At 46.3% G+C, this 22034-nt stretch overlaps 1 protein-coding gene across 5 annotated transcripts in view; it reads right to left on the bottom strand.

The window, feature by feature from the left end:
• The window catches only part of RORA (RAR related orphan receptor A), a 69294-nt gene that overhangs the window by 26307 nt on the left and 20953 nt on the right, over nt 1-22034 (bottom strand). Inside the window, exon 1 of one of the 5 annotated variants that reach the window (XM_070762180.1) lies at nt 20914-21060. The exons of 3 other annotated variants lie outside the window; for them this stretch is intronic. In XM_070762180.1, coding sequence (XP_070618281.1) covers nt 20914-20944 — 31 coding nt within the window. In that variant the 5' untranslated portion in view covers nt 20945-21060. Of the gene's footprint in view, nt 1-20913; nt 21061-22034 lie in introns of those variants that run through there. One more of the 5 variants, XM_070762177.1, reaches the window with a different exon arrangement.

Genomic DNA, 22034 nt, shown 5'->3' with positions numbered 1-22034 from the left:
GTTGGACAATTGAAGAGTGTGTGTGGGGGGGATTCTGGTTGGGGGATTCTGGGAGCGGAAGTCCCTCCCTATTCTTCCAGGGGCCAAAGATAGAAACACCACCATAAATCAAAGCATTGTAGAGATTACAAAGCATACAAATCTAATAAATAAATAAATAAAATAAATAAATTAGATTATGCCGATTCCTGTTCTCCGATTCCAAATTCCAGCCAAGGTAAGAATAAAGAAATTGTAAAATCCCAGTTAGCCGTGGCTTTAGAATGACCAAATGACCACTGCTGTGTCACGGGTTCCCCTTCTGTGACCTTCTGACAAGCAAAGTAAATTGGGGACCAGTTTCCTAACTCATCAACTGCAGTGATTCACTTTAACAACCAAGGCAAAGAAAGGTATAACAAGCAGAGAGGGAGACTGTGATCCCGCTTCTATAGAGCACTGGTGAGACCCCATTTGGAATAATACTGTGTCCAGTTCTGGAGAGCTCACCTACAAAAAGAGATGGATCAAATTGAACAGATCCAACGACGGGCTACAAAAATAGTGGGAAGTCTTCAGCCTAAAACAATCAGGAAAGACTTCATGAACTCACCTGTCTAGTCTGGAGGACAGAAGGGAAGGTGGGGACACGATCGAAACATTTAAATATGTTCAAGGGTTCAAGGGAAGTGTTTTTAATAGGAAAGTGAACCCAAGAACAAGGGTACAATCTGAGGTCAGTTGGGGGAAAGATAAGAAGCAACGTGAGAAAATATTATTTTAACCGAAAGAGTAGTAGTAGAGGCTTTGGAACAAACTTCCAGCAGACGTGGTTGGTGAATCCACAGTGACTGAATTTAAACCTGCCTGGGATAAACATAGATCCATCCCAAGATAAAATACAGGAAATAGTGTAAGGACAGACTAGATGGACCACGAGGTCTTTTTCTGTCATCCATCTTCTATGTTTCTATGTCATAAAATGGGACAAAACTCACCCAACAGGGGTCTCAATTAGCAACAAAACATTGGGGTTAATTGTGGTCGTAACTCCAGGGCTACCTGTGTGTGTTTTAAACAAAGGGGTGGGAATGTTACGCAATGGGAATTGTAAGATGCGATGAGTGTGTACGCTGCCTTGCTTTGCCCTGTTGTGTAAGAGGTCGACAACATAAGTTACCTGCTCCGAGGCAATTACAGGCTGCCACTGTTTTAATTGGAGGGTGGACAAGGAAGGTTTATACATCTGTTGCCCAACTGCAATCCAACCACCGAGATCCGACATGCTTATCCCTTCCAATTATGCAAGGATAATTACAACACAGATACACCAACCACAATTATACATAGGAGGCCTGGCAGATGGGCCAAGAGAGGGCTGGGGAGAAGGCAGCTCCAAAGCATTTCATACCAGAGGGACAAAGATGGCATTCCAACCGGGCCATTAAACTGGGATCATTAGCACGGGCTCAATCATCCTTCGGCCCCGATGGGACGGTGACCAATATTGACATAGAGCAGTGTTTCCCAACCTTGGCAACTTGAAGATATTTGGACTTCAACTCCCAGAATTCCCCAGCCAGCGAATGCTTGCTGGGGAATTCTGGGAGTTGAAGTCCAGATATCTTCAAGTTACCAAGGTTGGGAAACACTGACATAGAGGGCGTACTCAGTTTACAACTGTCCGTTCAGCGACCGTCTGAAGTTTCAAAAACACTGGGAGACTATTTACGGGACCATGCCACAAATCTCCCTGCAACCAATTAGAGCTCACAGGATTGGCCTTCTCCGGGTCCGGTTGACTAAACAGTTTCAATTGGTGGCCCCATGGGAGAGGGCCTTCTCTGTGGTGGCCCCAGCACTTTGGAACCAACTCCCTCCTTCCGAGGTCCTTACGGCCTCCACTCTACTGGGTTTCTGAAAAGCCTTGTAAACTTGGCTTTGCTGGCTGTGAGAATCGATAGTTTCAATTCGGCTGAGACACGAACTGATTGGGATGTTTGATGTGTGAATGCAGTGATAGAAAGATAGAAACATAGAAGATTGACAGCAGAAAAATACCTCCTGGTCCATCTCGTCTGCCCTTATACTATTTCCTGTATTTTATCTTAGGAAGGATCTATGTTTATCCCAGGCATGTTTAAGTTCAGTTACTGTGGATTTACCAACCACGTCTGCTGGAAGTTTGTTCCAAGCATCTGCTACTCTTTCAGTCAAATCATATTTTCTCATGTTGAAGCTGGAAGTTTGTTCCAAGCATCTGCTACTCTTTCAGTCAAATCATATTTTCTCATGTTGAAGCTGGAAGTTTGTTCCAAGCATCTGCTACTCTTTCAGTCAAATCATATTTTCTCACGGTGGCTTCTGATCTTTCCCCCAACTAACCTCAGATTGTGCCCCCTTGTTCTTGTGTTCCTATTAAAAACACTTCCCTCCTGAACCTTATTTAACCCTTTCACATATTTCAATGTTTCGATCATGTCCCCCCCTTTCCCTTCTGTCCTCCAGTGATCATATGGTTGAGCTTTACTGTTATTATTATTAAATATCTTTTATCATCGTATAATTTTAACTTTTAAATTTTAGCTTTTATTATTGAAGTGTTTTAATCTAATGACTACATTGTTTCATACCTGTTGCTGTAAGCAGCCCTGAGACCTCAGGGAGTGGGTGGCATATAAATTCAATTAATTATATTAAATTCAATTAAAAACATGCCTTATGACCCGTCCTCAAACTAACAAGAATTACAGAAACCCCACGGACAGCTGGGGCTCAGCAACTCCCAAGCGGGAGGGCCTCCAGGATCTCCCAGGTTCATCCCGACATCTATTTCAATCACTGAAACATCATCTCTGCAGATACAAATTAACAGAGTGGGGAGGGCCTTTGTAGGTCATCTAGTCTGGCCCCCACCATTTGGGACAAAGAGCATGCCAAATTCCTTTTGAAGAGCAGCAGCAAAAAATGCATGGGGGGGTGGTGGTGGTGGTGGAGGGGGGGTAATTGTAGGGTTCCCCCCCCCTCTTCCCAGATATAAAACACTTGCTTTCAGCCTCCTTATCATTGAAAAAAGGGCGGAGAAATTCAAAAATCTAAACTCAAGTTCAGAAACTCAGAATTTTCATCTACACTGATAGTAAAGATCTTAAAAGCTGCACCGTAATCAGGTCAACAGATAAGTGGACACCATCTACGACACTTGATAAACCTATGCATATGAATTTACCTCCTCTTTTATTTCCTCTTCTTTCTTTCTCTTTTTCTTTCTCTTCTTCTTTCAATGTCTTTTTTTCTCTTCTTCCCCCCTTTCTCTTTATCCTTCTTTCCTCTTATATACCTGTGTATTTTGACTTATAATGGTGCACTCAACATTTAGATGCATTTGTATCAATATCTGCACAGTCCTTTTACTTTTATGTATCCCCCTCCCCCATTTATCTTCAATAAAGATTATATTTTCATATATATTTTTTTTAAAGAGCTTTCAGTCTCCTTTAGTAGCGTGTCCATCCTGCGGTCAAATGCCTCCCCTAAGCCGGCAAGCCAGACGGGTTGACCATGCCAGTTTACCTGCCAGCCACTCTAATTTTAGCCCTTTCTGGTGTGTGCAAACATTGGAGGGAATCGTCACCTGCAGACTCCGGGCCATTAAGGCTGCTATTAAAAGCTGGGAGTTGTTTTTCTTGGTGCGTTGTCAAAACCAGGTAGACTGGCTGCTCTCAGGCACCACCCTGGGGCAAAGCAAGGGAGGCTTCGGCAAACTGGGACGGATCCTGCTCTCCGAAGCCCTTGCAGAGGCCAATGGCCTTCTCCTCAATGGGCCCTTGAGTCGTGGCCCTGCGGCTTTCCAGGTGTTTGTGGGCATCCCTCACAGTTAGCCTCCCTCCCAACTACTGGACGTCTGGGGAGGGTGTTTACAGCAGTATTTCCCTATCTGGGCGGATGGCTGGACTTCAACTCCCAGAATTCCCCAGGCAGCCAGTCCACCCATCTTCAAGCTGGCCAGGTTGAGGCACACACTGGGTTATGGGGAAGCAGACCCATGAAGAGAGAAAGGAATTGGGGGGGAGAGGGAGGGGGGAAAGAAAGAAAGAAGGAGAGAGAGGGGGTGAGAGGAAAAGAAAGAAAGAGAGAAAGAGAGAAAAAGAAAGAAAGAAACTTAGCACTTAGCATTTTAGACTTATATACCACTTCATAGTGTGCCCTCTCTAAATGGTTTACAGAGTCAGCCTCTTGTCCCCAACAACCTGGGAAGGATGGAAGGCTGAGTCAACCTTGAGCCGGTGGGGAGATTTGAACCGGTGAACTACAGATAGCAGTCAGCTGAAGAAGCTGCACTCTAACCACTGCGCTACCTCGGGAAAAAAGAAAGAAAGAAAGAAAGAGGGAAGGGGGAGGGAGGAAGGAAGAAAAGAGAAATAGGAGAAAGAAAGAAAAGAGAAAAAGAAGAGGAGAGAGAGAAAGAGGAAAAAGAATAAAATATGGAATGACAAAGAGAAATAGAGGGAGAAATCAAGAGAAGAAAGAAGAGAAAGAGAAAAAGAATTTAAAAATGGAAAGAGAAAGAAAAAGAGAAAGAAATAAAGAGAAAAGAGAGGAGAGGAGAGAAAGAGAGAAAGAAAAGAGGGAAAGAGAAAAAGAATAAAATATGAAATGAGAAAGAAAGAGGGAGAAATAAAGGGAAAAGAAAAAGAAGAGAAATAGAAAAAGAATAAAAGATGGAATGAGAGAGAAAAAGAGGAAGAAATAGGGAGGAGAGAGAGAGAAGGAGAGAAAGAGAGAGTGTAAGAGAGAGAGAGATCCTCCAGCATAAACTTGGTATTCCAAACTCGGCGAGAAAAATGGACAGATCTTGACAAGTCATTTAGAAGCCGTTGCTCGGCTGCCGCTGTGCCCCCCCTCCCCATTTCATTCAGCTGACCGGGCGGAGAGTCTGAAGGGACGGTTTCTTTTTCTCGGGCAAATGGAGTGGCCGTAGAGAGCCGGACAATGCAGCTTTTGGGCAGAGTCCCACTGAGGGAGAATGAACCGGCCTGCCCTGGATCGAGTATCCGCGCGGGAACATAAGCCTTTCTCTGTTCTGAAAATATCTGCGCTGGGAGGGAGGGCAGCCGAGGACACGTCTTGCAAGAGGCCAGCAGCCATGGAGGGGGGGGGGCAGGCAGCTCTCCTGCAGCCTGGGAACCAGGGAAGTGTGTGTGCAAGGGGGGGAATCACATACCTAGAATAAAGAGGTTTTATTTTTTATTTTTTCGAGTGCATTTAATACAGAACAAAGAGTTATTGAAGCGTTATGGGTAGTCTTTAAATCTGAACACATAGCATCAGTCTGCAAAAAGTAAGATGAGTTGGGAAGGAAGACACTCTGGAAAGGTTGAAGAGGGTGGAAGGGGAAGTAGGGGGGGAGGGAGGGATGGAGAGAGAGGAAGAGGAAGAGGGGAGGAGTGTGTAGGCAGGAGGGGAAAATGGAGCAAGAAAGAATAGAAACCTAGAAGATTGATGGCAGAACCTCAGAACCTCAGAAGAGCCCTGCTGAATCAGGCCAAAGCCCATCAAGTCCAGCGTTCTGTGTCACACAGTGGCCCACCAATTGTCCAGGGGGATCTTGAGCAGAAAGAGAAGGCAAGACCCTCCCTTTCCCTTGACCCCCAACAAATGGGACCCAAGGGAACCCTGCTTGCCTCAACCAACGTAGAGGTGGCACTTGGACATCCGTTTCAATCACCACCTATAATACACTTGGCATCCATGAATCTGTCTCATCCTGCCTTGAAGCTATCCAGGCTGACAGCTGTCACGACCTCTTCTGGAAGTGAATCCATAAACCAACGACCCTCTGGGTGAAGAAAAACACCTCCTGGTCCATCTAGTCTGCCCTTCTACTATTTCCTGTATTTTATCTTCAGATGGATCTATGTTTATCCCAGGCACGTTTACATTCAGTCACTGTGGATTGACTAACCACATCTGCTGGACACTTGTTCCAAGCATCTACTACTCTTTCAATAAAAATAATATTTTATCACGTTGCTTCTGATCTTTCCCCCAAATAACCTCTGATTGTGCGTTGTGTGTTCTTTGGTTCACTTTCCTATGAAAAACACTTCCCTCCTGAACCTTATTTAACCCTTTAACATTTAAATGTTTCGATCGTGTCCCCCCTTTCCCTTCTGTCCTCCAGACTCTACAGATGGAGTTCATGAAGTCTTTCCTGATACGTTTGATGCTGAAGACCTTCCACCCTTTTTGTAGCCCGTCTTTGGACCCGTTCAATTTTTATCCATATCTTTTTGTAGGTGAGGTCTCCAGAACTGGACACAGTTCAGTTCTGGAGACCTCACTAAACTTGTAATTATTCTAAGCTACACAAAGCCGCCTCTAAACCAGTGTTTCCCAAACTTTGCCACTTGAAGATATTTGGACTTCAACTCCCAGAATTCCCCAGCCAGCGAATGCTGGGAGTTGAAGTCCAGATATCTTCAAGTTGCCAAAGTTGGGTTACACTGCTCTAAACAACTCAATGTTGACTTATTTGTCTGGTTTGCACCACACACACAGAGGCCACAGTACGATTTGTTTGCTTTCATCTTATCCTGTTGTATCAACACAGCCATTGTAGTTTATTCAATGAACCCTGAGTGGGTACCCAGAGTGGCCTTTCGGCCGGGCTCGCCTGCCTCCCATCCTTACCGGAATAACCGCCCTCCAGCCCTCCTTCCTTGGCTCCAAAGACCAGGACCGTCTCTGCAATTCGTGAGCCCGGCATCTCCCGAATATGACAAATCTCAGCAATTTTCCTCACAGGGAGATGCCACTCCTGAAATATTTACACTCTTTGGCACTTAATTCGCTGCATGGAAAATGAGAACAGCTCCCGGGCCACATCGCGAGCGGCTTTTGAGCAGGAACAGGGAAGTATGACGAACCTTTCTACATGGGGCTCCCTTTGAAAAGTGTCCGGAAACTTCAGATTGTGCAGAATGCGGCTGCGAAAGACATCGTGGGGCTTCCAAGATCTGCCCACGTTTCGCCAACACTCCGCGGTCTGCATTGGCTGCCGATCAGTTTCCGGTCACAATTCAAAGTGTTGGTAATGACCTATAAAGCCCCACATGGCATCGGACCAGAATACCTCCAGGACCGCCTTCTGCCGCACGAATCCCAGCGGCCAATCAGGTCCCAAAGAGTTGGCCTTCTCCGGGTCCCGTCGACTAAATAATGCCGTTTGGCGTTACCCAGGGGAAGAGCCTTCTCAGTGGCGGCCCCGGCCCTCTGGAATCAACCCCCGGAGATTCGAATTTCTCCCACCCTCCTCGCCTTCCGCAAGATGTTGAAGACCTATCTAATAACTATCTCTTCCCCACCACCACCTTTTCCCTGACTGTAATATATGAGAATGGTGTGATTGCTTTTAATATCTATGGGTTTTGAATCTCGTTTTTTAACTTTATTGGATTTGTAGTCTATGTATGGCATTGTTGTTATTGTGAGCCACCCAGAGTTTTCGGAGAGGGGCGGCATACAAACCTAATAAATCTTAATCTTTCACAACTGGAAATACAGTACTGTGATCCTGAGTGTTTTCTGTGCCTTTAGGATCAGACAAACAGAAGCTGTTCTGCACCCTGCGAGGAGGCTCCGAGTGAAGAGCAGAGAAGCCCCCCCCCCTTTAATCCCAGCAGGTTGAGGGCTGCGAAAGGCCACCAGACGTACAAACAAGCCTGTTTCGGAAAGCTCTGGGCTTATTGCCCATCAGCTGTAATAATTATCAAATTATGTAGTGATCTGGGAACAAAGCAGAATTCGATTGACCTTCTGCCAGAAATTATTCCCCTTCTTTTTCCTTTAAAAAAACCCACAACAAATTCAATGTTTGCACCAGAAAATTGTGTAGACATTTTAAGGAGCTTATTGGTTATGGAAGGAATTCCCCCCACCCTTTCCTTAAGAAGAGGCTTCTTTGCTCACCCTCAAATAATTTGTAAACCACATGAAAGGTGCCAAGCTACAGAAAAGGTGCTTCAATGTGAAAGAAAGGTTGTGATATGTCCCAGAATGTTGGTTAAGCCACAGTCAGAAGTGCAGCTTAGAGCAGCCGGGCCCAACGTGTCTCAAATTGGCTCCAAATCAAGGCACCAAGTTCTCAGTGAGAAAAATCCTCTGAATGGGTCCAAACTCTTGTGCAGACTCCACTTGGTTCCCACTAAAGCAGCAAAAAAAGATGTAGATCGTAGATCTGGTCTATAAGAAGAGATCCTCTCTGAATTGGAGCCAAAAAATAAAAGCACTTTAGAATAGAGTAGAATAGAACAGGACAGAGAAGAAGGAGGAGGAGGAGGAGGAAGAAGAAGAGGAAGAAGAAGAAGGAAGAAGAAGGAGGAAGAAGAAGAAGAAGAAGAAGAAGAAGGAAGAAGAAGAAGAACAAGAAGAAGAAGGAAGAAGAAGAAGGAGGAGGAGGAGGAGGAGGAAGAAGAAGAAGAAGGAAGAAGAAGGAAGAAGAAGAAGGAAGAAGGAAGAAGAAGAAGGAAGAAGAAGGAGGAGGAGGAGGAGGAGGAAGAAGAAGAAGGAAGAAGAAGAAGGAAGAAGAAGGAGGAGGAAGAGGAGGAGGAAGAAGAAGGAGGAGGAGGAGGAAGAAGAAGGAAGAAGAAGGAGGAGGAGGAGGAAGAAGAAAAAGAAGGAGGAGGAGGAAGAAGAAGAAGAAGGAAGAAGAAGGAAGAAGAAGAAGAAGGAAGAAGAAGAAGAAGAAGGAAGAAGAAGAAGGAAGAAGAAGAAGAAGAAGAAGAAGAAGAAGAAGAAAGAAGAAGAAGAAGAAGAAGAAGAAGAAGAAGAAGAAGGAAGAAGAAGGAGGAGGAGGAGGAAGAAGAAGAAGAAGGAAGAAGGAAGAAGGAAGAAGGAAGGAGGAGGAGGAGGAAGAAGAAGAAGGAGGAAGAAGAAGAGGAAGAAGAAAGAAAGAAGGAGGAGGAGGAGGAAGAAGAAGAAGGAGGAGGAGGAGGAGGAAGAGGAAGAAAAAGACAAAGAAGAAGATGAAAAAGAAGAAGAGGAGGAGGCTTGGTTATGTCAGTCTTTGAATCAAAAGACCATTTTCTGTTGGGCAATGACGTCTCCAGGAAGAACAACCAGGTCTTGGACTGAATGAAAGTGGGTGCAGAGAGGATGCTCTCCAAATGCACAAGGCCGAGCCAGCCCCGTCCATTGCTGCCTGCAACACGGAAGAGGCTCCAAAGAATGTTGTGGTATTTCCTCCCAGAGTTTGTCTTTCCAAGATTTAAACAGAGCTGCCCGGAGCCTTTGCCAGAGACAAGAGAGTAAACAAATTGGCTGAAGCTTTGATTTCCCTTGAGGATCTTTTGAAAGGGGAAGATTTGAGCCACAGTTCTAGGAGTCTCAGCTACCTATACCAAATATCTTCAAAGAGGCAATGCTGTTTGTTTGTTTGTTTGTTTGTTTGTTTACTTACTTCGATTTCTAGGCACCCTTTTTCCAGGGGACTCAGGGTGGCTTATGTAGTAAAAGCAATACTAAATGTTATATTGGGTTAAATAAGGTCCAGGAGGGAAGTGTTTTTAATAGGAAAGTGAACCCAAGAACAAGGGGGCACAATCTGAAGTTAGTTGGGGGAAAGATCAAAAGCAACATGAGAAAATATGATTTGACTGAAAGAGGAGTAGATGCTTGGAACAAACTTCCTGCAGACGTGGTTTGTAAATCCACAGTCACTGAATTGAAACCTGCCTGGGATAAACATAGATCCATCCTAAAATACAGGAAATAGTATAAGGGCAGACTAGATGGACCGGAAGGTCTTTTTCTGCCGTCAATCTTCTATGTTTCTATGATCAAAATTCTTTATTGGCCAAGTGTGATTAGACACACAAGGAATTATGATTAAATGGAACATGCCAGGCCCCCTTTTCTTTATCAGCCAAATTCCTTGTCATTGCCAGGGGCCTCAAAACAGCACACTGGGGCCCACGTGCTTTAGTGGCCCACCCAAAAATGGTCTTATGCAACCAACCCCTACAGGCAGACACGTCACCAGCACCCACGCAACTCTGGAACGCAACTCTCAACCACCTTGAGGGTTGTTGCTGAAGACTTACCGGCCCCACCCCAACGCAGCACCTTGTGGGTCTTCCTCTCGGTTCACCCTACCCGGCCCCTCTGCTTGGTCTAGAATGGGGGTCCCCAACCTTTCGGATCTCAGGACCACCAAGGTCCTCATTTCAAATCCCACAGACAGTGATTCATAATCTTAAGTCTTGCAGACCACTGATATATTGTTTTTTTAAAAAGGTTTGGCCCATGAAATGTCTGCAAAGTTCAGAGACCCTCAAGGACCCCTCAATGCATTGTCCTTTTTGTGCTTCCCAGGAAAGAAAGAAAAGCCCTTTGCAAGCGGGGGGGGGCTGAGGGGGGCATTATATTAAGATCCCAGGGCCACAAACGGAGAGCTTGTCCGAATGAAAACAAGGCCTTTGACACCCCTGGATTGGGAGAAAAGGCCAGCAGGCAAGAATGGGTGTGACCAGGTAAACCGAGGCAGGTTGGGGTGAACCAAGCAGGACAAACCAGCTCTCCCCAACTGCTTCCTGAGCTCATCACCTGGCGCAGGTAGGTTTTATACGGCACCAGCCACTGACTTAATGATTTAATTCATCAGCCCAAGAAAATCTGTACTTCTTGTTTTTTTTAAAAAAAAAGTGTACCAAGACTGAATCAGCAAAGAGGAGATGCCTCAGTTTCCATATCGGAAAATAAAACCTTTGCAGCATAAAATCCAGATATATTTGCAGCAGAATCTGGGTACCCGCTCAGGGTTGTTGTTGTTTTGTTGTTGTTGTTTTATTATTATTATTATTATTATTATTATTATTATTATTATTATTATTATGTCATTAGATTATGACATAATAATAATAATAATAACAACAACAACAACAACAATTTAAAAAACAACCCTGAGCGGGTACCCAGACTCTGCTGCAAATATATCTGGACATTATTATTATTATCTTCTGTTTCTATTATTATTATTATTATTATTATTATTATTATTATTATTATTATTATATTAATAATAATAATAATACTGCTACTGCTACCAATAATAATAATAATAATAATAATAATAATAATAATAATAATAATCTGGGTCCTCATTTGACCGACCTAGGAAGGACGGAAGGCTGACTCAACCTTGAAACTGGTGAGATTCGATCTGCCCAACTACTGGCAGCCGGTGGTCAGCAGAAGTAGCCTGTAGTGCAGCTCTCTAACCCCTGCGCCACTGAGGCTGCACATGGCCAAAAGGTGCCTCTTGCCCAGAAGGACAGGGCAGGGGTGCTGTGCCAGGACAGGCATAGTAGCTCTTTGGAGGAGCTGCAGTGCCACACCACAAGCGATGCTCTTCCCTTCCACTTGAAAACACACACACACAGCTCTGATCTCCCCATCAACGTATCTTCAAGGCACACAAAGTAACCTGAGAGTAGTGCACTCGTCAGGATCCAAGTGAAGGCCTAACAGCCAACAGCAGCAGCCAGATAATGAAGTCCTCACGCCCTCAGCACAGTCGCTCATGCCCTCATCACCTCGAGGTTCGATTACTGCAACGCTCTCTACATGGGGCTCCCTCTGAAAAGTGTTCGGAAACTTCAGATCGTGCAGAACGCGGCCGTGAGAGCCATTGTGGGACTTCCCAGATTCGCCCACATGTCTACAACGCTCTGTGGCCTGCACTGGCTGCTGATCAGTTTCCGGTCACAATTCAAAGTGTTGGTAATGACCTATAAAGCCCTACATGGCATCGGACCAGAATATCTCCAGGACTGCCTTCGGCCGCACGAATCCCAGCGACCGATAAGGTCCCACAGAGTTGGCCTTCTCCGGGTCCTGTCGACTAAACAATGTCGTTTGGCGGGCCTCAGGGGAAGAGCCTTCTCTGTGGCGGCCCCGGCCCTCTGGTATCAACTCCCCCTGGAGATTAGAACTGCCCCCACCCTGTCTTTCGCAAGTTACTCAAAACCCACCTTTATTGCCAGGCATGGGGGAGTTGAGACACCTTTCCCCCAGGCTTTTATATTTTATGTTTGGTATGTATGTGTTGTTTGGTTTTTAAATATGATAGGGTTTTATATGCTTTCTTTTTTAATATTAGATTTGTTTCGCTATAACATTGTCTTTATTATTGCTGTGAGCTGCCTCGAGTCTTCGGAGAGGGGTAGCATACAAATCTAATAAATTATTATTATTATTATTATTATTATTATTATTATTATTATTATTACTACTATTACTATTATTATTATTATTATTATTATTATTATTATTATTATTATTATTATTATTAAGTCCATGCCAGGAGATAGAACCAGAGGAAGGACTCTGATGGAAGGTCAGCCAGAAAGTTTAGAAAACTTTCTAAAATTCCTGGCTGTTTTGACATTTTTTCTAGTGGAAATGTCAAAGCTGCTAAATAGAAAGAGCTCCCTCCTTTTGATCTGTGCTGAAAGTCTAAACGAGCCAGGAAGAACATTTGCAACCTTCAAACAAACAGCAGAAAAAGGTATAAGGGAGAAAACTTCAGTGGGTCCCCATCCAGTTTGTGTTTCTGACGTTTAATAGAAAAAGCTCATCTGGCTTTGGGGAGGAGCTGCAGAGAAGTAAAATAAAACTCAGCTGCAGGAAGAAGGACAATGGAGGGGCCGTGGCTGAGGTTCTTCTCGGCCCTAATTCTCTTGCTTGGCTGCAGTGGAATCTTGAGCTGGCTTGCTCGGTTCTTAAAATATTTCAGACCAAAAAAAAGAAAGAAGAAGCCCGTTTGTCGTTCAGAATAGAATCTGATTCTTTCCATTCCGAAATATGTTGCATTCTTTGAGAGAAACTACTGGGGAAAATGCAAGAAAGCAGGCGTGTGTGTTTTGTTATTGCTTCTGAGAAGCAAATAAATAAATAAACACAAGCTTTGGGGGAAAACAATGAATTAAACAAACAGAAACGAGAACTTATAGACAAAGAAAACATGGGCGTATACAAATATATGTTTGGGAGAGAGACAGAAGGACAAGAGGGGGGGAAAAACCTGTGCTTTAAAGAAGGGATACAAACTTTTTAAACATGTATCCAACTACTTCTCTCCAGTGATACCAGGAAAGTAATGTTTTAGATAAATATTGTACTGTACTAACTGTCCTGAAGCTAATAACTGTGATTAGATTTACCATCACTGTTTAGCTTCCCAAAGCTCTTCCTTGTTATGTCAATATTTCACACAAAGCAAATCGCCCCACTCTCTTTTAAAGCACTTCTGATCCGGGGAAAGTTTATTTGGTTATCCAATTCCTAAACTGGTTTAGGGTCAGTAAGTGGAGGAACTCCCCAAACTAATCCAGAACACTGAATTACAGCAGGAAATGAGTGGACTGATTTGCAAAGGAACCAAATTTCATTGCAACCTAAAAATATTCTTATTTTGGACAGTAAATACCCATGGGAAGCTAATGGAGAAAACGAAATAAGGTTGTTGTTTCTTAGTTTTCACGTAGGATAAAATTTCATGGCCGATCAATGAGAAATGTTGATCTATGAAGACAGGACTGTGTTCATTTCATCACTTTACTTAAAAATACTAAAAGGCATTGCAATTCAAATAATCTCTCCACCAATAATAGGGGAGAATATAACATGGAAACGGGCCGTATTTTACCAGAGGTCACCAAACCTTCCACAATGCTTCTGGCCTTAGCCACTGCCCAGTTACAGATCTTCAGGGAGAAAAGTCTAGTCTTGCCCATCATTTTTGATGGCTGGTGGCAGGTAGGTGGACAAATCCCCTGAAGATGTTTTGAAAAGTTACATTCTTGGGATGAAATGAAGGAGAGACAAAAGATAGATAGACAGACAGACAGACAGACAGACAGACCGCTGAAGTCAGCATATCTCAACCTTGGCAATTTTAAGATAGGTGGACTTCAGCTCCCACAATTCCCCAGCCAGATGGGAGTTGTAGTCCACCCATCTTAAAGTTGCCAGCGTTGAAACATGCTGACCTAGGCACTGCGATGACTTCCGAACAGGTATTTCCAGGCCAGTGTGCGCATTAACACACAACTGAAAGCCAACAACTCAACACACCTCTCAGCCAAAGGCTTGAACCTGCTTCCCTGCATCCTCGGCAGACTCCCACTGACGTCAGCCAAGCCTCTGTGGGTGGAGTGCCTACACCGGCGGATTGGGGAAATATTTTTCCTGGCTTCTCTCGGCGTTGCCCCAGCACAAGTCAAAACAGGTCAAGAATCCACTCGTCAACTGCTGAGCGCAACGTCAGTTCGCACCAAACACTCTAAGAAATGTTCTTTGTGGAAAAAACAAGCTTCACCAAATGGATCCCCAAAGGGAGCAGCAAGGTCACCGGATCTCAAGCTTTAATGCACACTTTCCCTGTGAAGAGGAAGACCCCCGTATTTCCATGGGAGGAGAGGGCTACGTTTGGAGGAGATCATTCATCTCCTTGAGTCTCCCTTCCCAGATGGAGCACCAAAGCCTGAATTGAGGGCCTCTCATGACTTAGGTCAGGAACAGGCACAGTTGGCTCTTCTATAACTTCTGGACTTCAACTCCCAGAATTCCTGAGCCAATCATGCAAGCTCAGGAACTCTGGGAATTGAAGTCCACACATCACAGAAGAGCCAACTTTGCCTACCCCTGGCTTAGGTTGTCTCGCTGGTTATTTTTGATGGGGATCACACAATGACACTGGTACAGGGATGGAAATTGGCCGATCAATTGTGACCCTGATATGGCTGACTGCTGGTTGTTATGTTGCAGTTCAAAGTTACCACTGTAGGCTTGTGCTTGTGTGTGTGAGAGAGAGACCTTACCACGGGCAATTTATGTTCTTACCTATTTATATTGTATGGTGATTGTTTTGATGGTTGGTTGTAACGTGCTATCAGGAAGGAAGGAAGGAGAAGGAAGGAAGAAAGGAAGGAAGGAAGGAAGGAGAAGGAAGGGGAAGAAAGGAAGGAGGGACGAAAGAGCAAAGAGGAAAGGAAGGGAGAGAGGGAAAGAAAGGAAGGAAGGAAGGGAGAGAGGAAGGAAGGAAGGACAGAAGGCTGAGTCAACCTTGAGCTGGTCAGAGTCGAACTCCTGGGAGTGGGCAGAATTAGTCTGTAATACTGCATTCTAACCACTGGGAGGAAAGGAAGGAAGGAAGGAGATAGGTGGATGGAGAGAGAAAGGAAGGAAGGAAGGAAGGAAGGAAGGAAGGACCACAAGATGCTTAATGGGCCATCCATAACCCGAGTGCCAACCACTAGGCAGAGAATGCTCTCAAGATACTCTGCTTTGGGGCTGCCCCACAGCTTGGACCTGATGTCAAAGGGTCCGTTCCGAAGCCAAGGGGGCTGCTTTCTTTGTAGTGCCTGAAGCCTCTGCAAGGCCCGGGACCCTTCCTCACTCTTAACCTCCCCCAGGCCCCCCAGTTCAGGGACTGGGAAGGCAGTGGGGGTGGAGTGAAAGCCGCCGCAGTGGGGGCCTGGCTCTCTTCCTGGGTGAAGGGGGCCAGCCAGCTGAGCTTTGCAGGGCAGCGGTCGCTTGCCCCCTCCCCAAAGTTCACCAGAACAGAAAGAAGAAGAAGGAAAAGGGAGTTTGGGCAAAAGAGCCCTAATCTTAAAAAATGCTCCATCGACAGAGCCAACTCCGATAAGGCCGAGTGAGAGAAGCGGAGTTCTCCCTCTGATTATGGACTGGCGGCATGAACCCCCTTCCAAAAAGGAGTCGCCCGAACGAGATGGCGGGATAGAAGGAGCAGGCAAACGGGAACAACGGCCTTGAACGCAAACAGGCGAAGCCAAAATATGCAGCCTGTCAGATCTGCATGAAACAACAGATTGCAATTAAACATGAAAGGGAAACCTCCCCCAGACCTTCGGGAAGTGGATCCATCATCTCTGGTGACCAGGTTCAGAGTTCAGGCTAAACCAGGGTTTTAAGCAGGGCTTCATCCAGCCACCGTGGTCGCATTCACAGAGAATAGAAACCTGTATCAGTGCTCTCTCCCTCCCTTTCTCTTTCTCTCTTTCTCTCTTTCTCTTCCTCTCTCCCTCTTTTCTCTCTCTTTCTCACTCTCTCTTCCTCTTCTTCTCCCTCCCTCTTTTTCCCTGTCCCCTTCTCTCCCTTTCTTTCTCCCTTTCTCTCCCTTCCCTTCCCTTTCTTTTTTTTCTCTCTCTCCCTCTCCTCCTCTCTTTCTCTCTCTCTCCCTCCCTCTCTCTCCCTTTTTCTTCTTTTCTCTTTTCTCTCTCTTTCTCACTCTCTCTTCCTCTTCCTCTCCTTCCTTCTCCCTGTCCCTCTCTCTCCCCCCTTTCTTTCTCCCTTTCTCTCTCTCCCTTTTTCTTTTCTCTCTCTCTTCCTCTCTCTCTCTATCCCTCTCCTCCTCTTTCTCCCTGCCTCTCCCTCCCTTTCTTTTTTTCTCTCTCCCTCCCTCTCCCCTTTTCTTCTTTTCTCTCTCTCTCTTCCTCTCTCCCTCCCTTTCTTTTTCTTGCTCTCTCTCCCTCTCTCTCCCTCTCTTTTTCCCTCCCTCCCTTTCTCTTTTTCCTCTCTCTTCCTCTCTCCCTCCCTCTTTCACTCTCTCCATCCCTCTGTGTGCATTGCACTGAAACAAAATTATTGTGATGCATTGTGGCCTCCTGCCCCTCTTTTTATTTCCACCTTAATAGCTCTCATCTCTGACAAGGCGATCACAAATGCCAGTCACAACTTTGGAGGCTCAAGCAGCGATCCAGAGAAATGTTTTAAAATATCAGCAAGAAGTGCAAGACGCGGTTTAATGAATGACCAATTCCTGCCCATGTGCTGAACCCCACAGCAGCCCTGCCGAATGCGCGGAGCCTCTAACCTCCCTCCTCAATCACGGCACAATCATTTATTACTAACAGAAATTCTCCCTGCGACAGAGTTGTTGTCTAAGTACTTTCCTCTTCCCTTGCTAACAATACAGGGAATTGTTTTGCCACAATATTTTTGTTTCCTTGAGCTAATTACAGCAGCCGGCCTCCATTTGGGAGCCACAGTGCGTGGAGAGAAATGAAGACTTAGGCAAAGTGTAGATTTAGTGTAGCAAAACTACACAACCATTGTGAAGGGACAGCAGGCCCTGCTGGGTACCCACATTGAAATCTCTCTATCTCCGGGCTCTGCGTAAAGAACTAGGAGTGACTCTCTTCTGGAAGGAAGGAAGAGACAGATTCTGTCTGTTTGGGTAACTCTCCGGTATCAGATGATTGTTTATTTTTTTACTGACTGAGATCTTGGCTTCACCGAGCGAGCGTGACTCCGAAGGGCTTCACACCAGCCAACATGCTGTTTTGCTATGCTACGGCACTACTGCAGGGTTTGCTCACGACAATCAACGCACAGATTACTCCTGTGGCTTTTTAACCATTAAAAAATGAAGACAGCTTCATCCATGTCAAGATTTGGAGTTGTTAAAGGGAACCACAACCCTCCATGGATCCACAGCGATATAAGACAGGTTGAAGGAAGAAGAACTAAGACAAAGATTCACAGCCAATACTCTGACAATGATAATAATAATAATAATAATAATAATAATAATAATAATAATAATATATTAGATTTGTATGCCGCCCCTCTCCGAGGACTCAGAGCGGCTCACAACAGGTCACAAAATAACCTAATGGAACTGTTTTCTTTTTCAATTCAATCCAATTCAATTTATTAGATTTGTATGCCGCCCCTCTCCGAAGACTCGGGGCGGCTCACAACAACAATAAAAACAATATTCCAGCAAAAACAAATCTAATATTAAAAAGCACATAAAACCCTATTATCATATTTTTAAAAAGCAAACATCATATACATTCCCAAACATAAATATAAAAAAGCCTGGGGGAAAGGTGTCTCAACTCCCCCATGCCTGGCGGTATAGATGGGTCTTGAGTAATTTACGAAAGACAAGGAGGGTCTTTCACTCCCTTCTCTAACTGGACTTTTTATCCTTGGGGATATTATGGGGGTCATTTTCAGAGGGATACAGCAGAGTCCCTACTGCGCTTAAATTTCGGGAGGGGAGGAAGAGATGGAGAATACGAAAGGGCAGGGGTTCCCTTTAAGTTCTACATTATTTTCAGAGTCCTGATCTAAATCATCGATTCTCCTATGAAGCCTTACAAAACGGGCCAGGCGATAAAATAACCTTAGCATCAGGACCCATTTCTCTGCTTTCCCTGCACATTTGAGCTTTTAAAAGTGATTTTTCCCATCTTGTTTTCCTTGCAAAGGCCAACAAACCCATCGCTTCCCAACAGCCAGAGGTCAGCGCAAGACGAGAGAGGGGTACGGGCATTATTTAAAGAGAGTGGAGGGTGGGAGAATAGGATTTTCACAGATCTGTTTGTTAGCAATAGACCGAGGCTGCAGTCCGTAACATTCAAGAGAAATTAATCAGGGCTATCAACGTTGATTTTTCCCCACAGCTTTTGAACGGCAAATCAGAATGGAAAGGAAAAGGGGCTGTGAGTCAAGAAGACCGAAGACAACAACATAAACACCAACATTCACAGTTATTACAGGAGATTCCATTTCCTCCACCCGCGAGACTCAGAGATGGGAAGATTAAGACCTAAATGTGATACGACAAACCCAGCCTAAAGCAACGTGTCAGAGACCATATCGCACAAAATCATTTTGTGGGATTTGACAATCACCCAACGCTCACCAGCCAGCTCCCTTTTAAACCCAGGATCCTCCAGGATGTTAAACCCTCTAACCAACTTAACCGGCACTCTGCACCCATGCGTTTCATGCGGGGACAATGCTTGGGAAGCTGCTGCCCCAATAGAAACATAAAAGATTGACCGCAGAAAAAGCCCTCCTGGTCCATCTAGTCTGCCCTTATGCTATTTCCTGTATTTTATCTTTGCATGGATCTATGTTTATCCCAGGCATGTTTAAATTCAGTGACTGTGGATTGACCAACCACGTCTGCTGGAAGTTTGTTCCAAGCATCTACTCCTCTTTCAGTCAAATAATATTTTATCACTTTGCTTCTGATCTTTCCCCCAACTGACCTCAGATTGTGCCCCCTTGTTCTTGGGTTCACTTTCCTATTAAAAACACTTCCCTCCTGGAACCTTATTTAACCCTTTCACATATTTCAATGTTTCCATCATGCCCCCCCCCCCCACTTTTCCCTTCTGTCCTCCAGACTGGACAGATGTGAAGTGGAGGAATTTGACTAGCAAAGTCCAAGGCAGACAAAGTTGGGTGCCAATCAAGCTTCTCCAGGATCTCTAAGGCAATGGGGTCCAAATGGCATCCACCCCAGAGTTCTGAAAGAACTCAGGAAAGTGAACCCAAGGACCAGGGGCCACAATCTGAGGTCAGTTGGGGGAAAGATCAGAAGCCATGTGAGAAAGATTGAAAGAGTAGTAGATCATTGTAACAAACGTCCAGCAGACGTGGTGGGTCAATCCACAGTCACTGAATGTAAACATGCCTGGGATAAACATAGATCCATCATAAGATAAAATACAGGACATAGGATAAGGATAGGATAAGACGAGATGGACCAGGAGGTCTTTTTTCTGCCGTCAATCTTCTATGTCTCTATGTTTCTCCCTCAACAAACATGCAAGTTCATTCTTGGGCTGCAATCTTGGCATCATGTTTGGCAGCTCCGTCAACAACAACAAGAACAACAACAACACCCAACAAGGCTACCGGTTCAGGGGGGGCTTGCAAAAGCCCACAGACTCAACCCGGGAGAGGAAGAAGAGGCAGGCTTGGGAAGGCTATTGAGGGGGGGGAGAAGGGGGGGCTGGAAGAATTAAGCAGCCAGGCGTCAGTGGAAGACTTTGCCAGGGATCCTTTCCTGCACCACCCACCCACCCAATGGGGCGAATGGGGGGTGGAGTGGGGACAGAGGTGGGCTGCTAAGGTGGGATGGTGAAGTGGGCTCGCCCCCCCTGGCCCTGAGTGCTGACAGAGTCCAGCGCAATTCTGCTCCTGCACCTGGGCAGGTAGGGAAATCCTGTGTGTGGACAGGGGCTAAGGGCTTAAGAAACCCTTTATTTGGAGAGAGTAACCATGAAAGAGCTTGCAAGCCCTAAGAGCTGGGAAGATCATTAGCATCTGGAAAGCAGCAGTTGGAGCAAGTAGAGCAATGGGAGGGGGGGGAACACCCTGCAAAGACTTAGGGCTTGGAGAAGACCCTTCTTTGCAGGGAGTAACAATGAAAGAGCCTGCAAGTGGGTGAGAGCCGGGAACATCCTTAGCACCTGCTTAGGGCTGGACAGAAACTTACTGAGAGCAAGTACAGCAATGGAAACCACCCTGCAAAGACTTAGGGCTTGGAAAACATTCTTCTTTGCAGAGAGAAACAACGAAAGTGCTCCAAGCGGGGAAGAAAGAAACATGTCTCATTTTACCTATGGTTTAATTGGATGGCATGACTGTTTTACAATGGGGTTTTTATCATTGTTTTTAAGATTAGATTTTTGCTTTTTTTTCCTGAGCCGCTCCGAGTCTTCAGAGACGGGTGGCATACAAGTCTAATAGATGATGATGATGATGATGATGATGATGATGATGAAGAATTATTATTATTCGGAGCAAGGCAAGCAACGCCAAATGCGACCTCGCGCCCTGCTGCCCAGGTGCGGCGGCCGAATTGCGCCGGACTCCGTGGTCACTCCGAGGCACGGGGAGGGGGGGCAGCGCACCTCCCCGTCCCACCTTAGCAGCCGCCCCCCCCCCCGAAGCCCCCCCCCCCCATTCTTCCCAACGCCTCCGCTTCCCCCTCCGGCCGGCCGGGCTCCGTGGAAGGAGGGGGGAAACATGCGTGTCCCCCCCCCCCCATACATACACACCCGCATCCCCGCTCGGGCTCTGCACACACACGCACCCGCTCACCTTTCATGGCGGCGCTGCCCAGGCACATCATTCGGCGGGGCGGCGGCGGCGGCGGCGGCTGGGGCTCCTCCGCGACCGGCCCTGGCAGCGGCAGCAGCGGCGGCTGCAGCGGAGGCAACGGCCGCCCCCTCCGCCTCCTGCGCGCCGCGGCCCAGCGGAGGCTCCATGTGACCGGCCGGAGCCCCGCAGGCCCGCCTCGCCCCGCCCCTCCGGCACAGGCCCCGCCCCCGGGAGGGAGGGGAGGGAGGGAGGCTGAGCGGGGGAGTTCACCCCCCCTTGCGCCCTCCCCCGCTGAGCCCTTTTTCTTTTTCTTTTTCTTTCTTTTATGTGTTTGTTTTGTCCAATACACAATAATACACAATGAAGGTTAGAGAGGAGACTGTATCGAAGAGAGAAGAGAAAATAGACGAAGGAGTCAAATGTAACTAGGGAGAAGGGCAGAAAATATAAGAGATAAAAGAGATAGAATGGATAGAAGAGATAGAAGAGAAAAGGAACCCCCCCCCCCAAGTAGGCAGTGGAATGGGGGGACACAGAATGCACAGAGAGAGAGAGAGAGAGAGAGAGAGAGGCGGCAGGGGCCAGATGGACCCACACACACACTCAGGTCTTGCCGGAGTCCCCTGAATGACTGAAGAGCAGCCCTCTTGGTCCCCTCTGAATTTGCCCCAAGTGGGGACCTTTTTGTGCCTGAAGGTAAAGACACCCCCCCCCCCCCCGCTGCTCTGGTCCCGGAGAGCCTCTTGCCCCGGGACACACACACACACACACGCGCTCTCCCCCTCCCCTTTGCCCCCCTCCTCTTCCCCAAGAAACCCGCCAAATTGAATTCCCGGGCAATTTGTCTGTCTCAGCAAAACAGGACTTTCTTCGCTCCCTTCTCTCTCGGTGGGGGCAAAAAAAGGCAGATCAAAGCTTTCGAGGGTTTCGCTAGAAGCCAGAAATGTATAAACAAGAGTGTTAAGATATGCCTGGAAGAAGAGAGCGGGCTGATTGAAGGCGGGAGGGGGGGAGCACAAAGGGAGGGGCTCCAGGTCCACAAGGAGGCTCCATCCAGACTACAAACTCCATGCGCGCCCTGGTATGTCCATGCACAATTTTGCTACCTGCCCAGGTGCCGT

This window comes from Erythrolamprus reginae, chromosome 10, assembly GCF_031021105.1.
Source record: "Erythrolamprus reginae isolate rEryReg1 chromosome 10, rEryReg1.hap1, whole genome shotgun sequence".
In the NCBI taxonomy this organism is placed as follows: Eukaryota; Metazoa; Chordata; class Lepidosauria; order Squamata; family Dipsadidae; genus Erythrolamprus; species Erythrolamprus reginae.
The sequence above is the reverse complement of the archived record's forward strand: the minus strand, read 5'-3'. Positions and strand labels throughout refer to the sequence as shown.